The following is a 16,595-nucleotide window of genomic DNA, read 5'->3' on the forward strand; positions in this document are numbered from 1 at the left end:
ACATATACTCTCAATTTGTGGTTGGATTCCGTGGCGAAGAGGTCCACTTGGAGACCGGAACCTGAGAGAGAATCCACCGAAATGACTTTAGATCGAGTGACCATTCCGATTCTAGAGGGGAGGTCCGGGACAGGGCGTCTGCCACTGCATTCCGGACTCCCGCCAGGTGGACAGCTGAAAGATGCCAACGGTTCGAGGCTGCTAGGGAGAATATGGCTACTAGAACATGGTTCAGAGGCCCTGACTTTGACCCGCCTCTGTTGAGGCAGCGGACCACCACTTCGCTGTCGAGGACCAGACGAAGGTGTTGTTTCTTGGAAAGAGCGAGACGTTTCAGGGTTAGAAGAACTGCCATGGCCTCTAGCACATTGATGTGAAAATGGCGGAACAAGGGAGTCCAAAGACCTTGAACTTTCTTGAGCTGAGAATAGCCGCCCCAACCTGATAAGGATGCGTCTGTGTGAATGATTAATTCCGGAGGCGGAAATCGAAGGGGAACTGACTTTGACAGACTGTTTGCTCTTGTCCAAGGAAGAAGTCTTTCCCGTAGAATGGGAGGAAGGCGGACTTTCCTGTCCCGGAGCTTCCGGTTCGCCCTCGAACGCCAGACACGATTGATATCTTTCAATTTTGCCTTCAGAAGAAGATCCGTCACTGAGGCAAACTGAAGGGACCCCAGAATCTTCTCTTGGAGTCGTCTGGAACTTACTTTGTCTTTGAGAAAGCGTTTGGTGTTCCTTGCAATCTCTAACCTCTTGGGTCTGGCAAGACACAGAGTATGAGATATAAGATCCCATTGCAGGCCGAGCCATTGGAACTTCGATTTTGGAAGAAGACGGGACTTCTTGAAGTTGATCTGGAAGCCTAGAGACTGAAGATAATGGATGACTTTGTGAGTGGCTTTTAGGCAATTTTGGGAGGTGTCTGACCAAATGAGCCAGTCGTCCAGATAGGCTACTACTTGAATCCCTCGATTCCTGAGTTCCTGAACAGCGACTTCTGCTAGCTTTGTGAAGATCCTTGGGGCGATGTTGAGCCCGAAAGGCATCACCTTGAAGGAGTAACTTTTGTCCCCTAAGCGAAAGCCTAGGTACGGACGGAAGTGTCTCGCTATCGGGACGTGATAGTAGGCGTCTGTAAGATCGATAGAGGTGGTGACGGCCCCACGGGGAAGTAAGGTCCGCACCTGCGAGACGGTAAGCATTCGAAACTTGTCGCATTGAATGGACAAGTTGAGAAGGGATAGATCTAGAATCACTCTTCTCTTGTCTGAATCCTTCTTCGGGACACTGAACAGCCGACCTTGAAACTTCAGATGTTTCGTTTCTTGTATGGCGTTCTTTTGTAAAAGATCCTGGACAAATTCGACCAGGTCCGGAGTGGAATGTTGACGAAATTTGTTCGGAGGAGGAGGTCCTTGAATCCAACTCCACCCCAGTCCCTTGGAGATGATACTGAACGCCCAGGGACTGAACCTCCATTTGTTGCGGAAGGCATAGAGCCTCCCCCCTACCTGCTGCACCTCAGTATTGGTTTGAGGAGTTGCCTCCACGTCCGCCTCGGAAGTTCTTTCCTCTGCGAAAGGCTCTTCCCCTGCCTTTGTTCTGGTTAGAGCCACGGTGGTAGCCTCTACCTCTACCATAACTCTGGGAAGAGCTATGAGCCTCGTAAGACTGGTTAAAGGCAGGGGAAGTGGTGGAGGCACCAGAAAGCTGGCTCTTAGGTAGCAGAACGGTGACATAGTCATCCGAAGGAGCCCGAGAGGTGGAAGGCTGTGCAGGGACAACAGAAGATGGAGGAAGAGGCAGCCGGAAGTTGGATGAAGCACTCTGTTGTTGCCTGAACTGGGTGGAGGTATATGGTCTAAGCTTCTTCCTACCCCGGGCTTGATAATTTGCGGGGTCATACTTGCGTTTAGGGGTCAAACCCCAACGGGCTTTAAGGCTCTGATTAACCCTAGTGGCCTCCGCCAAGACTTCCTCTACGAGATCCTCGGGGAAGAGATTTGAACCCCAACAGGAGGACCGGATGAGTTTATTAGGTTCATGCCTAATCGTCGCCTCAGCTAGGACATGCTTGCGACATCTGCGTTTAGCAGTAGCGAAGTCATATAAGTCATAATATAAAGACTGTAACGTAGCCTTGTTGAGAGACTTAAAAATACTCTCCGTATCGTAAGTCAAGGCTATCGACTCCGTGGATGTGGCCAGGTTTAGAGTACGGCCCACACGTAGGCGGGAATCATATTCCTGTTTAATGAGGGATTCCGGGAGACGGGGAAGCTTCTCACTAAACAAGACTGAGGCACAGTCTGCTGCAAGCTTGCCGGAGGTAAAGGTGGTATGGACATTGTCCCAACACTCAATACCTGAGGGAAGAAGGAGGGAGATTGGATCCACCTCTCGGATGGGAGGCAAGGGCTTCTCCTCCAGAGCATATTGAAAGGCAAGCTCTGCCACCTTATTGACGCATGGAGTCAAGGTGTTCTTGTCCATTAAGAACATCGTAAAGGAGCTTTTATAAGGCGTCAGCATGGTGTTAGTGCAGCCGATGTCATTCAAAAATCTGGCCCAAACAGATTGGGCTTGCTCCTTCGGGAAGATGACCGTCTCTTTGGGGACCTTGTCTAATCGAACTAAAGCTTCCTCGGTAAGTCTGGCATAACCATGAAATGGAAATGCCAGACCAGGAGGAAAGAATTCAAAGTCCTCTAGAGGACGAGTGCCAAGGCCCTCCAGAGTCAACATTCCGTCTGAGAACGGGGAATGAAGAGCCATCCGCCAGGGGTTGTTCTTGGCAAACGGCGGGAGCTTAGAGGCATCCGGGATGAGAGAGCTTTGGACTCTCTCCGGAGCTCCTTGCTCTAAAGCCCCAATTCTCTGACCGAAGTTAGAGAACATCGAGTCCATCCTCGACTGCATCTCCGAAACCAACTTTGCCTGCATCTCCGACACGATGCGAAGCATGGCTGATTCGGAAAGGCCCGGGCTAGCAGCAGGAGGGGCGGAAGGAACTCCCGGGTCGTGAGACTTAGAGGAGGAACCAGAGGTCTTTGAAGACGGGTTCGTACAATGTTTAGAGCCATGAGAAGTCTTGTGAGGCTTGCGGGCTTTGGGTAAGGTCCTTGAAGTAGACTTATCCTTAGGGGGAACCGGGTATGAACGTTGAGACGAATCACGGTCCCCAGAAAATCCAAGAAAAGAAGAGCGATCAGAAGAAGAAGAAAGAGCGGGGCTGAGGATAGGAATCTCAGCGCCGGACACACCTGCCTCACTTACCACCCTACCTGTATCCGGCTCGTCTAGCAACATTGGTTCGACGTCCAGGTTCATGGAGGCAACATTATCCTCCAGACCTCCGGGGGCGTTCGATGGATCTTGCTCTGGGTCGATGAGACCCGTTATAGTGGCATCAATGTGGGCAATGATGGGAGCTGCCACATGCCTAGCCACAGCAGCTGAAGACTTGGCGTTGGGGTAAACCATGATGCAGTAGTCCTCAGATAGGACGTACGGCCGCTTAGACTTCACATTCCGGGCAAACCCACCAACCCACACCTTCAGTGTGGCCCGAGCCGCAGACTTTTGCTCCGGGGATGCCTGAAATAATAGTGGGAATTATAAAAGGGAGACTCCCAATGGTCCTTCAAGACCATATATATCTTACTAATAGTAAATAAAATAAGAAGGCAATATAGCCAACGGGACTCACCGAGTCAGATCCAAGGGTAGTGATGAGGTCGAAGCAAATCACACAGTTATCCGGGTGCCATACCACAACGTCTTCCAGTTGAACCCCACAAGGGGCGTGAGATCGGCAGACGGAGTGGCCACAAGGCTGGTGCAGAACAGCTGCACAGGCCGGCGTCAGACAATGCACCATCTATAAAAAGAATAGTATATGAGAAACTGTAATTCTCTTAAATAGGGGCGGGTCCGGAGGACCCGGGCCTAACATAGGTCTAACGCAAGGTTAGAGCTTAACTGTAATATTCTTACATAGGGGCGGGACTGGAGGTCCCGGGCCTAAACATAAGTCTAACTTGAAACTAAAGTATAGCCATCCATTCCGGTCAAGCCGGGAGCATAAAAAAGGATGCAATAACAAGGAATTAAGACACATGGTGTCTGATTTCCCGGGGCGGGGTAGACCCCGGGCCGGGAAATAAAGGTATATTCAATACCAATTCCTTTAGGGACTCCGGGGTAGTGATCTGTCATATATAATCATCCTAGGAAATGTTATAAAATAATAGGGGGGCGGAACTGTAGCTAAGAACTGCCAATCGAACCCGGAGGGTTTCGTATAACATAAGCCAGAATGAAAAGTGAATATAAAATAGGGTGCACCGGGATCCAACTCTGTTGACCGGTGGCCAACCAGACTAGACAGAGACGAAACCGCCGGGCCACCCGGAGGACAAAGTCCATAAACACTTAACTACCCCCTCTAAAAGGAGGGAAGGCAACGGTCCCTTAGTGGAGGGGGGAGAAGCCTAGCCTCCCACCTAGCTAGAGGGGGAGCGTGGGGGAGGATCACGTGATACGAGGCAGCAGGGCTGCCAACTGACGATCCCCAACCAGACAGATCAAACGGAGTAATGGCACAAATATTCATTATAATAATAATAATAGCGTTAAATATATGAATAAACACATAGAAAATTTTTGGGCAAGGCATGCAACATAAATAATTAAATCACAAAAGACACACCTGATGGCTAAAAATAACATTGCCGCCTTAGCACGAAGGTCGGCAGCCATAGCGATACGTAAATGATATCGGCCCAAAAATTGAACCACGAGGATTCTAAACGCTAAATAATGAATATTCACAATAACAAATAATATTTGATAATAAAAATAATACACATAGTAACACCGCAAGTGAAAATTAAAAGCTCTCAAAAACAGGAGTACCAACTGTAGTGAAATCAAGCAAGATCGGTATGAACAAAGAGAATAAACTCCTATAATATAAATATTAAACGATCTAGGTTGCTCAAAACACAGTAAAACCCAGCTTGGTACTTAACTTAGACGGTGTCTCCTGGGAAACCGACGAAGAAGCCATAATTCACTAGAAAATAACCAAAATTCGAGAGCACCACAAAAATGCGGGTTACTTTACTCGTCGTGCTAAAAGGAGTTGGGTTCTGAGCGGATGCATTGTTAGTAGTACCGAGTGAGGTTGAACGGCTCTCCTCTATTGGGGTTCTCTGTCGTGGATTAATCTAAATAGTGCGGGACCTCTGGAATATACGCCCAATTTTATACCGACACCAATAGGTGAGCGAGCTAGTTAACCTAGCACTCCTTTACATTTTTTCTCTGGTATATTTAGCAGTAAATTACCTAAGAATAAGTGCTAAATGGAGCTTATTCACTGGGCGGCACAGGTTCGAGCCCAGAAATATATATGTGTGTATATATATTTATATGTATACACATATACATACCTACATATATACATACATACATATATACATAAATACATGCATACATATATATATATATATATATATATATATATATATATATATATATATATATATATATATATATATATATATATATATATATATATATATATACTGTATATATATGGGTTATGGAAAAAATCCGCGAAGTGGTGAATCCGCGATGGTCGAACCGCGAAGTAGCGAGGGTTCACTGTACTTTGTGTTAGAACAGTTGAAAATATATCCTCCAATCTAAGCATACATGAATTTTAACTAGGTGGTTTGTTTACTCTTTATTAATTCTTATAATTTAGTACAAAAATAAAAGGTTAGAAAAAGTTTATGCTAATGGATCCTCTACACTTTCATCCACAATAAAATTATCTACTTCGCCAGTCATTATCACAAAATTATCTTGCTCTATGTCTTTTGTATCTTTGTCATTAAAAAGTTTATCCTCTTCAAATAATGGTTCTTCCTTGACAATTATGGTATCAAGAGAGTTCACTGAACTGTAATCAATTGAACATAACTTTCTTATTGAAGATAGTGGTATTTTTTCATCCCTTTCTTCATAAGACATATCCACATTTTGCAATGACTGAATTGATTTCACGTCATGTGAAGGATCATTGGCACTTGTAGCGGAGGAGGGATCATCCTCATCCTCACTCATGGAAACTGGTTCTACACTTTCTTCCCCATGCATTTTGTTGTGCCTCTCTACTTCATATTTCAAAAGAAGCACTTCCCCACAGACTTTGCATCTGCATGACTTCTCTTGGGAATGTGTTTTCATATGGTCTCTAAAGACTTCTGACGATGAGAATCTTTTGATACAAACACGACACTTAAAGGGGTAACTGATTGGGCAGATTTTTTTGTGTTGACCATAATTCGCTCTTTTTATCATCTTTCCACAAAGGGCACAACTACATTTCTGTTTTGTGTGAATCTTCCACGAATCTACGTCATCAAAGACTTCCACACAAATTTTACATGTTAAAGGCACATCCTCAGAATGCTCCACCAAATGCTGCCAAAACGCATGCTTTTCTCTCACCACAGTCAAACACAGCTTGCACTCATATTTTCCAATTTCTTCAACAGCACTAGATTTCATATTGAAATTAATATTGCTATTCCCAACTGTAGCCGAAAAATCTTTGTGGGACTTGAAATTTGAGAACTCTTTGATGTTGACTTCACTAGTATTCCCCATTGTTTCGTTGCCTGAATGATTGTGTGCTTTTTTAGATATCTCACTTATTGTCCCACGTAAAACCCTGACCCCCTTAAGTGTACTGTGCAGATCACTCCCTTTACCTGAACCGAGACACTGTTCAAAGTTTCTACCACTTTCTTGCAAATGGTCTGATTTAAATCGTTTGGAGACCATATCTTCTGAAGTACTTGCACTGTCATTTGTAATTTTCCCATCTTTCAATGCAGAAGTCTTTGGATCACAACTGCGACTGATCAAATCCACTTCCACACTGTGTGGGGATTGGTGAATTTTCATGTGGTAATCTCTCTCTTCTTTGTTACAAAATGTTTCAAAACATATCTCGCATCGAAATAAATGTACCGAAACTTGAAAATGGCGTCTCATGTGCTTATCGTAATCAAGTGGCCCTTTATAAGGTATTTTACAAATGGGGCAACTATGTTCCTTGTGCTTATTAATATGATTTTCTAATCTTTTCTTTGAGCTAAACCCTCCATCACACACATTGCATTTTAGTAAATCCTCGGCACTCTCAAATAGTCTTGGCTGATTGTCCTTTCCTTGCAGGGAAAGATGACCTCTAGTGCACCTACAAAGCCTTTCACTTATGTGACTACAGACATGATTATACACACCACTTTTTGACGAGAAAACTTTTCCACATATTTTGCACTGGAAACTTTTACCCTCGTGGTGAGCAAGATTATGAAGTGAAAAAACACTACGGTTGCTGAAATACTTGTGGCATACTGTACACTGATACTCTTCTTTGCCATCAGAATTTTTCTTGCCTTCAGACACAGTGTTAATCTCTGGTATTTCACTAGGAAATCTATCTTTTGGGCCCACGAATTCTACATGAACTCCCATGTGAAGGTGAAGAATAGACAATTCCCCAAAAGAAATGTTACACAAAGAACACACATAGTGCCCCATATCAGTATTCATAACTTGAATATATTAAGTAACAATATGAAATGTAATGAGATGTAAGATGGTAAACAATTTTTCAAACATACAATCATGAGCATTTGTAATTCCCATTTGAAAACAGATAGCATATACTGTACCAGGAAGTAAAAATTAATATCCAGCAATACAGTTATTCTCAAATAAAGAATATACTTATCTATTAAGGTACTTAGGAGTAACAAAATTCCTATCAGTCTCGTATAAAATGTCACATTTTTATAGAGGAATAATTCAGTTACAGTACTGTACAGGGTAAAAATAAGTGTCCCTGCTTTGTTACTTGATGATGATCCTGTGAAGTTAATCCATCAGTATAAGTAACTCAAAGAGGGTAAAATGTCCAACTTCATTTCAGCAGATCCTGAGAAAAAAAAAAAAAAACATAGAAGACTGAGCTAAATTATAACAGTTACAAAATATAGGGTAATGCTTTCAGTATTACACTTGTTTTATGAACAGTATATCCTCTGGTCTTTTGTTAATAGTCAATTCTTTATCTTTGTTTTGTTACAATTATCAGTTCTTTTAAGCTAGCCAATGGTAGGGATATCGGAAGTCGGAGATAAATGGACTCCATTAATGATCAGCATTGAACCCTTTTGTAGTTAATCATAGAAATGGAGGAAGACACGAATTAGGTTAACCTTTTTACCCCCAATGGACGTACTGGTACGTTTCACAAAACTCATCCCCTTACCCCCACGGACGTACTGGTACATCCTTGCAAAAAACTGCTATTTACATTTTTTTTTTTTGCATATTTCTTATAACTTTATGAAAAACTTCAGGCATTTTACAAAAGAATGAGACCAACCTGACCTTTCTATGATGAAAATTAAGGCTGTTAGAGCAATTTAAAATATATATATTACAAAATGTGCTTGAAAAAAAAAAAACAGCCTGGGGGTTAAGGGTTGGAAAGTTCCAAATAGCCTGGGGGTAAAAGGGTTAACTGCTGTTTGCAAATGAGTGTGTGTAAGCATTGGATTCAAAGGAAGAAGTGAGGGAAATGTTTAAAAAGAGGAATGGAGGAGACCGAAAGTCAACAAAGTAAAACGAAGTTACTGGTGACTAAAAAATGAAAATAAGTTTTTCATGTAATTGTTGTGGGAAAGGTGTGGGGGTGAATACGTCCCATTTACCAAAAGTAACAGATACCGGGGATTACAGAATCTACATGGAATAAGATTCTCACTCTTGTGATAGATGAAAAGGTGTCAGAGAAGATAGAGCACTACTGTCACCTGGGAGATACACTAGAATGTCAAGCATGAGTTCGAAGAGCAGTAAATGTGTTAGAAATACGGTAGATAAACTTCTAATTTTTTTATGAATAATTATGTACCATTATTAGAAAAATCAAAGGATTATGATGGGTAAATAAGGCCTGTACTACCATATGGAGAAGATAAAAAAAAAACAAATTCTTTTATTCAATATGTATTTTTCCTATCCATACAAACCGGAGACCTTTAATAAGAGAACTTATCTTAAATACTCAAAATTTTTAGATATAGCACAACACTTAGATTTTCATGTACTATATAGAATTTTAATGTTTAAATCTTCTGCACAAAATGGAGTGAACACAGCTGGCTGCCGGTGATCCTGCAGGCCCTGCCCACCCGACTGGTAGCTTTACTTTCATTTAGACCAAGGAATGAGGGTCTATTTCAGCTTTACTTGTAAACTGGCCACAACCTTGGCAGGGCTTGCAAGGTCAAAGGTGCATTTCTTCCCATTTAGCCATTATGAAAGCACAAGTAAACACACAAACAACCTGGAAAGAGCAAGCACCCAGCATAAATTGGGCCTAAGCAGGACGCAAGGAAAAGTATGTCGCTACACCACTGGGGATCAAAACTATGTTTACCCCTTTATTAAGCTTGACAGGCATTCCAGCTTTGCTGAAGTAGTACTCCTATTAAAGGTCGCAGAATTTTATTATGTATAGGAACAACGATTTGAAATTAATAGACCAAAGAAAATGAAAGATATTTTGAGTAAATGAGCTTTGCTAGTGTTAAAACTCTTCCTTATTATTATGTAGTAATTAAACAATAAATTTTTCATTGACTTAAAATATAACCCCCAATAGTGCAGATGAAATATGGCTTTATTGTATGGATTTAAACTATACTGTATTGCCATCAGTGGAACTTTTTAAATTTTACAAGTTGACTATCATTGGCATCTTCACTTTATATCTCGCAATGGATCACCTTGTGTAAACTGAACTGATATCAAGATGCAATAAGAGACCAGAAAATATGTTCATGTGACAGCAGTTTATAGTTTAATAGTAAATTAGGATAATTCACATTTATCCTATTACTGGTGCTAGTAAGGATCAAAACCTGAGTCTTTCCAAACCTAACCTGAGGACGGTGTGTCACTATTCAACTCTAGGGTTAGTTTACTTAACCTTCCACCAAAAATTATGAGCATTCAAGATTCACATTCCCTAACTTATTTTCTACCCTATAGCAGGGTTCACACGGTTGAACGGTTCGTTGAAATCGGTTGTCGAACCTGCTTCTCAAATGGTTCAGAGAGGTTAAGTCAGTCACAAATGCATAGGGTTTGTGGACAATGGAAAGCCCCACTAACAAGAGTCAGGTGAAAACAGACTTTCTTTGAACTCTTCGACGAACATGTCCATCAACCAAATACCCTGTTCACACATTCGAACATCACTTCAAACACTTGTCTGTCGAATAGCGTTCGACCGTGTAAACCCGCTTGGGGTGTATGTATGATACCTGTTGTGATTTTCACCAGTTTATTAAATCTGCCCGATGTACTGGGCGGATCGCAAGGCCTTGAAGAGGCGAGATTCCCAAAAGTCAGTCTTGATTTTTCATTAAGTCTTGTGAATGCTTAAGAATGTTGTTTGTCTTTATCAGAGTTTATTTTTATAATAAAATTGTAAATTTTGTCGCCGTATTTTAGTTAACTCCTGGAAGGTTTTGGGAATCTCGCCTCTTCAAGGCCTTGCGATCCGCCCAGTACATCGGGCAGATTTAATAAACTGGTGAAAATCACAACAATACCGGCCACCTGTATGTATTATTATGTCTAACTTAGAATACGGCAGTGTAAGGGGGGTTGCAGGGGGGCGTTAACCCCTCCATTAGTTAAGTAGGTAAGGACATGGCTTGTAGGTTAGGTTAGGGGGGGAAATTTTAGGTTAGTTGATGTCCATTTTTAATCCAAATGGGAAGAACTGGCCTCTGATATACAAAGGCTCCACCCACTTTAACGCTAAGAATACGTCAGTGTAAGAGGAGTCGCAGGGAGGGTTAAGTCCCCCCCCAGTTAGTTAAGTAGGTAAGGACATGACTTGTAGGTTAAGGTAGGTTAAATACTGTTCTATGTTCGTGTTCTTGTCCGTCGTTATACAAAGGCCCCTCCGATTTTCTGTAGCCAAAGTTGCCAAATAAAAGTAGCATGACCTACAAAACAGGCCAAAATCCTTAAATTTGCATTACACCTTAATTCTTACAGTATGATATGGTTTCTTACCTATGAGGTGGGCTATGATATACTTGTGTTATCTGGGTTACTAACTTAAAAAAAACTTAAGCTTAGTATAAGTATAAAGTTTCTCTCATAACGTAAATATTGATGTCTAATACACTTGAATTTGATTAAATATGTAACCACTACAGAGCCTCCATCTTGAAAAGTGTAAATGTAAGAAATTTGAAAACTTGTTTTTAATTTACACACACATGGATATATATATATATATATATATATATATATATATATATATATATATATATATATATATATATATATATATATATGTGTGTGTGTGTGTGTGTGTGTGTGTATGTGTATGTATATAGATAGATAGATAGATAGATAGATAAGTAGATAGATATATATATGTGTGTGTGGTTTTATCAACATTCAATGTCTGCCTAATTAGGAAAGTTTTACGGTTAATAACGTGGCAACGATTTCAAAATTTACATATTTTTCAAAAATATTGCAAGAGGATGGCATTGAGAATTTGTGATGGCTGCTCATGAATTGAAGAAAGATTTATATTGTTAAAGGAAAAAAGGTTCTTTTGACATTTTTTCTTTTATTAAAGCTTAGCAATAATGAGGGGGATATGGGGAAAAATAAACAAAAAATTACTATCTACAATGTCTTTGGTGTGACGAAAGATTAAGAATGTCAGACTCAAGGTAAAGAGAAAGAGAGATCCTGAAATTGAAAAGTTATTCGTTATAATAGTGTTAATGTTTTTATGATACATGACATATTATTTGCTAGTTTGATTTTACTGTCACGATTGAAGGAATGTAAGCTTAACAAATTCTACCGATGATCATAACTTTACTGTTTTTATTCGTGTGTCTTTGCACTTAATTGGTGGCTGAATGGCATTATTTCGTAAATCAAATCCGATTAGAAATAATGCAGTACTCTAGTCGTAAAATATTGCTAATTTACTTTACTTTGAGTATGATAAAGTTATCTACAAATAAAATGTTGATAGGGGACTGAAAATACGAGAGACAGATACTACAGGAGCGTATACATTTTTATTTAATTTACGTTAGTTAAGAGTAACAAGTTTCGGGCGTAACATGCACTTCGAGCAATGATCAATCATTGGTGTAAGTGAATTTTCGTAATTATGTTAACACCAATTTCCTTAGTTTTAGGATAGGTAACATTTTAAGTTGTTGGACAACCAAACCGTCTTGGTATTCTGGCTTGTTATTGTTGTAATTTGGACTATAATTGGTAACGTAGTTGTCTAAGGATAATTAAGATTAAGGTACATTCTGGGCAACTTTTCAACGAAGAACTTGAAATGTGAAAAGACATGGGAAGAACAGCAGGTTAGTTAAGGATAAAGAAACCGTGTAGACACCTTTTTGGAGAAACTATGCCTAGGAAGCACGGAATTTCGGTTTTATTTTAGTTACGATCGAGAAAAGCTTTTCTAATTTCCTCATTTCCTCCTACGCCTATTGACGTAAAGGGCTCGGTTAGATTTCGCCATTAGTCTTTATCTTGAGCTTTTAATTCAATACTGCTCCATTCAACATCTATTTCGCGATTCATATCCCTCAGCCATATAGGCCTAGGTCTTCCAACCCTTCTAGTGCCTTTAGGAACGCAGCTGAACTTTTGATGAACTAATATCTCTTGGGGAGTGCGAAGAGTATGACCAAACCATCTCCATATCAATTTTCTACTTGAAAACAGGTATTTCCTATATGATTGCCCAAGTTTTTTCCCTATGTACAGGAAGATGCAGACCACTTAATAACTTTGGAAATTTGGAATACTATTTAGAAGTTCAATTTATACAGTTCAATAGCATTAGGATAGAGGTCCTCTTCCAAGATAAACAATAATTTAGGTTAAGAGAAAGAGCGGGAAATTTTTCTGAGTTGATAAGGAAACAAGAAGTAAAGGAATACATCTCTATCTAACACCTGTCCTAACCTGACCTAACTTATTTAGATATATATATGTTAGATTAACCTTTTTTCCCCAAACGATTTTAAACATCTTATTCAATTAATCATTAGTTGTACACTAGTTTGAACCCATAAATATGAATAGCTTGGTTCTTATTAACCCGTTGAGATACTACCGCTAGAGAGTTATGGGGTCTTTTGACTGGCCAGATAGTACTACATTGGATCCTTCTCTCTGGTTACGGTTCATTTTCCCTTTGCCTACATACACACTGAATAGTCTGGCATATTCTTTACATATTCTCCTCTATCCTCATACACCTGACAACACAGATTACCAAACAATTCTTCATCACCCAAGGGGTTACTGCACTGTAATTGTTCAGTGCCACTTTCCTCTTGGTAAGGGTAGAAGAGACTCTTTAGCTATGGTAAGCAGCTCTTCTAGGAGAAGGACACTCCAAAATCAAACCACTGTTTTCTAGTCTTGGGTAGTGCCATAGCCTCTGTACCATGGCCTTTCACTGTCTTGGGTTAGAGTTCTCTTGCTTGAGGGTACACTCGAGCACACTCTCCTATCTTATTTCTCTTCCTCTTGTTTTGTTAAAGTTTTTATAGTTTATATAGGAGATATTTATTGTTGTTACTCTTCTTAGAATATTTTATTTTCCTTTTTTCCTTTCCGCTCTGAGCTATTTTCCCTGTTGGAGCCCCTGGGCTTATAGCATACTGCTTTTCCAACTAGGGTTGTAGCTTAGTAAGTAATAATAAGTAATAATAATAATAATAATAACCGGGATAATAAAAGAAGTTGTTTAGCTTACCGTCCTAAATTTTCCAAAGTAGTGGTTTGGTTGCTTTGAGGTAACCAGTATTTTTATTCAAATACAACCTCCTCTGATTTCCATTTTTATTCAAATACATCCTCCTCCGATATCTATTGTAAGGACAGTGAGACAAGCGTCACCAACATCAACTGATAGTTTATTCAAACATGCATGGGAATATAATACAGGGTGCGGACGGAAAGGTAGCATGGTGTAGGCGCCAATTCAGCTTGAACTTCCCGCCAAAATATATGTTTTCTCACATGAACAAATACACGAATTGCAAGTAAACAGAAACATGTAATGAAATAATACACATGTCAAATTGTAGCTCTGAGGGAGCGTAATACATATATATAGGAAGCCACGGTGTGGTGAAAGGAGAATTTAAATAAATAGACAATTTGTTGAATTTCTGGACGACGGAGGGAGCGGTGTCCTTACAAGTACTCCCCCCCCCCCCCCCCCCCAAGACATCGGGCGGCGTAGAGGGCTGATGATTAATCTTCGTATCTTTTCGGGCATCGGAGGGTTCCTCTTGTTTTTGAACGGAGGGGTGCGTCGGCGGTCGGCGTAAGGATCTCTTCCTCTCGTTGTCGTTTGTTGATTTTTCTTTCATTGGGCGCCTTGTTTTGAGGTGGCACTCTGGATCTGCCAGGTCCGGCGGAGGCAGTGTCGCTCCCTTCGAGAAACGCTGGTTTCACGCGGTCTATTGAGACCCAGTCTTCTTGGCCATGCACGTCGAGAAGGAAGGCTTTCGTCGTCTTCTTAATTACTCGGTAGGGACCTCGATAAGGTCTGGTTAGTGGTTGTCGATGGGCGTTGACACGGACGAAAACGTACCCGCAGTCATCCAGGTTCTTTGGCTTGAAATGCTTAGTTCTGTCCTGGTAAGTTTTGAGACATGGCCTGAATTTCCTGGCGATGTCCCTAAGATGATCCAGCTGCGTGTCGTTGGTTGATGTGGGAAAGAATTCGCCAGGAACTGCGAGCGCCTCCCCGTAAACCTTTTCGGAGGGCGAAGGCTCGCCATCTGCGCGAGGGGCGGTGCGAAGGTCGAGAAGTACCCAAGGAAGTCGTGATTTCCAGTCCCCGTCGGTGCAGCTCGCCATCAGGGACGCCTTGAGGGCGCGATTAGTTCGTTCGACCATGCTGTTTGCCGCGGGGTTGTATGCTGTGGTGCTGTGGAGTGTTGTCCCCATCAGGTTTGCCAGAGCGAGCCATATTTCTGAGAGGAAAGCGGGGCCTCTGTCTGTCGTGATGTCGTCAGGAATGCCAAATCTGCTCACCCAGCTTGACAAAAGGGCTTCGGCGCATGCTTGAGTCGTAGCTTCGGTCATTGGCGATGCCTCCAACCACCTCGTGGAGCGATCGATGATTGTAAGCAGGTAGCGAGCAGATCCGGAAGGCGGCAATGGTCCCACGACGTCGATGTGTATGTGACCGAAACGTCTTTTTGGTTGGGGAAAATCTCTTACCCCCGATTCGGTGTGACGGCTGATTTTGCTTGATTGGCAGTTGATGCATGTCTTTCCCCATTCCCGGGCGTCCTTTTTGATTCCTGGCCAGACAAACTTTTCAGACAGAAGGCGAGCGGTGGTGCGTCCTGAGGGGTGTGAAAGTCCATGGATGATGTCGAATATTTTTCTTCTGCAGGAGGCCGGTATCCAGGGGCGTGGGCGGCCGGTGCTGGTGTCGCAGAGGATAGTTACTCCTGCTGGTCTGAGGGAAATCGCATTTATCTTGAGCGCGGATGGCCCCGTCAGGTGATCCTGTGCTTCTTGGTCGGTGCGCTGTTCGGATGCGAGATTGGCGTAATCAATTCCCAGGTGGATTGCGTTGATTTCAATCCTTGAAAGGGCGTCCGCGACTGGGTTTTTCTTTCCTGGAACGTAGCGTATGGTGCACCCGAATTCTGCGATTGTTGCGAGATGACGTTGTTGTCGGGAGGACCATGCGTCTGTCGATTTTGTGAAAGCGTGTACGAGGGGTTGATGGTCCGTCGCGATTGTGAAGGGTGTGCCCTCCAGGATGTGCCTGAGGTAGACGGCGAGGAGTTCCCTATCGAAGGTGCTGTATCTTGTTTCGGCGGGTTTCAATTTCTTGCTGAAGAATGCCAGCGGTCGAGGAGAACCATCGACGAGTTGTTCCAGCACAGCCCCACAGGCGACGTTGCTGGCGTCGGTCGTCAGTCGCAGGGGCGCGTTGTCGACGAAATAAGCCAGGGTGGTGGCTTTTGCGAGGGCATCCTTCGTCCGGGTGAATGCCTGTTGTTGGGGCAAACCCCACTCAAGTTTTTTTTGTTTTCCCTTTCAGGACGTTGTCGAGGGGTGTTAGGGTCTGTGCGACGTTGGGGATGAAGTGTCTGTAGTAATTGACCATCCCCAGGAACTCCTGAAGTTGGCGGGTGGTTGTAGGTATCGGGAACCTTTTGATGGCGTCAACCTTGGATGTCATGGGTTTTACCCCGCACGAGGATACGCGGTGACCAAGAAAGTCCACTCCTTCCGCGCCGAACGTGCACTTGTCGAAACGTATGACCAGGCTGTTCTCCTGTAGGCGTTTGAGGACGGTGCGGACGTGCCTCCGGTGTTCCTCCTTGGTTTTCGAGAATATCAGGATGTCGTCGACGTAGCAGACGCAGAATGGTAGGT

At 42.4% G+C, this 16,595-nt stretch overlaps 1 protein-coding gene and 1 long non-coding RNA gene across 2 annotated transcripts in view; one reads left to right on the forward strand and one right to left on the reverse strand.

Moving 5' to 3' along the window:
* Positions 1 to 5,739: 5,739 nt before the first annotated feature.
* LOC137653314 (zinc finger protein 43-like) lies at positions 5,740 to 11,317 on the reverse strand. Its single transcript, XM_068386682.1, has 2 exons — positions 11,187 to 11,317; positions 5,740 to 8,022 (listed from the first exon to the last, which is right to left on the reverse strand). Exon 2 carries the CDS (start codon positions 7,635 to 7,637, stop codon positions 5,802 to 5,804), a length of 1,836 nt encoding a protein of 611 aa, XP_068242783.1. The 5' UTR covers positions 7,638 to 8,022; positions 11,187 to 11,317; the 3' UTR covers positions 5,740 to 5,801.
* An 874-nt stretch (positions 11,318 to 12,191) lies between these two features.
* The window catches only part of LOC137653743 (uncharacterized), a 57,867-nt gene continuing 53,463 nt past the window's right edge, over positions 12,192 to 16,595 (forward strand). Inside the window, exon 1 of the long non-coding RNA XR_011046539.1 lies at positions 12,192 to 12,298. This is a non-coding gene — a long non-coding RNA (uncharacterized lncRNA). The remainder of the gene's footprint in view (positions 12,299 to 16,595) is intronic.

The sequence above is a fragment of the Palaemon carinicauda genome, chromosome 14 (assembly GCF_036898095.1).
Source record: "Palaemon carinicauda isolate YSFRI2023 chromosome 14, ASM3689809v2, whole genome shotgun sequence".
Lineage (NCBI taxonomy): Eukaryota > Metazoa > Arthropoda > Malacostraca > Decapoda > Palaemonidae > Palaemon > Palaemon carinicauda.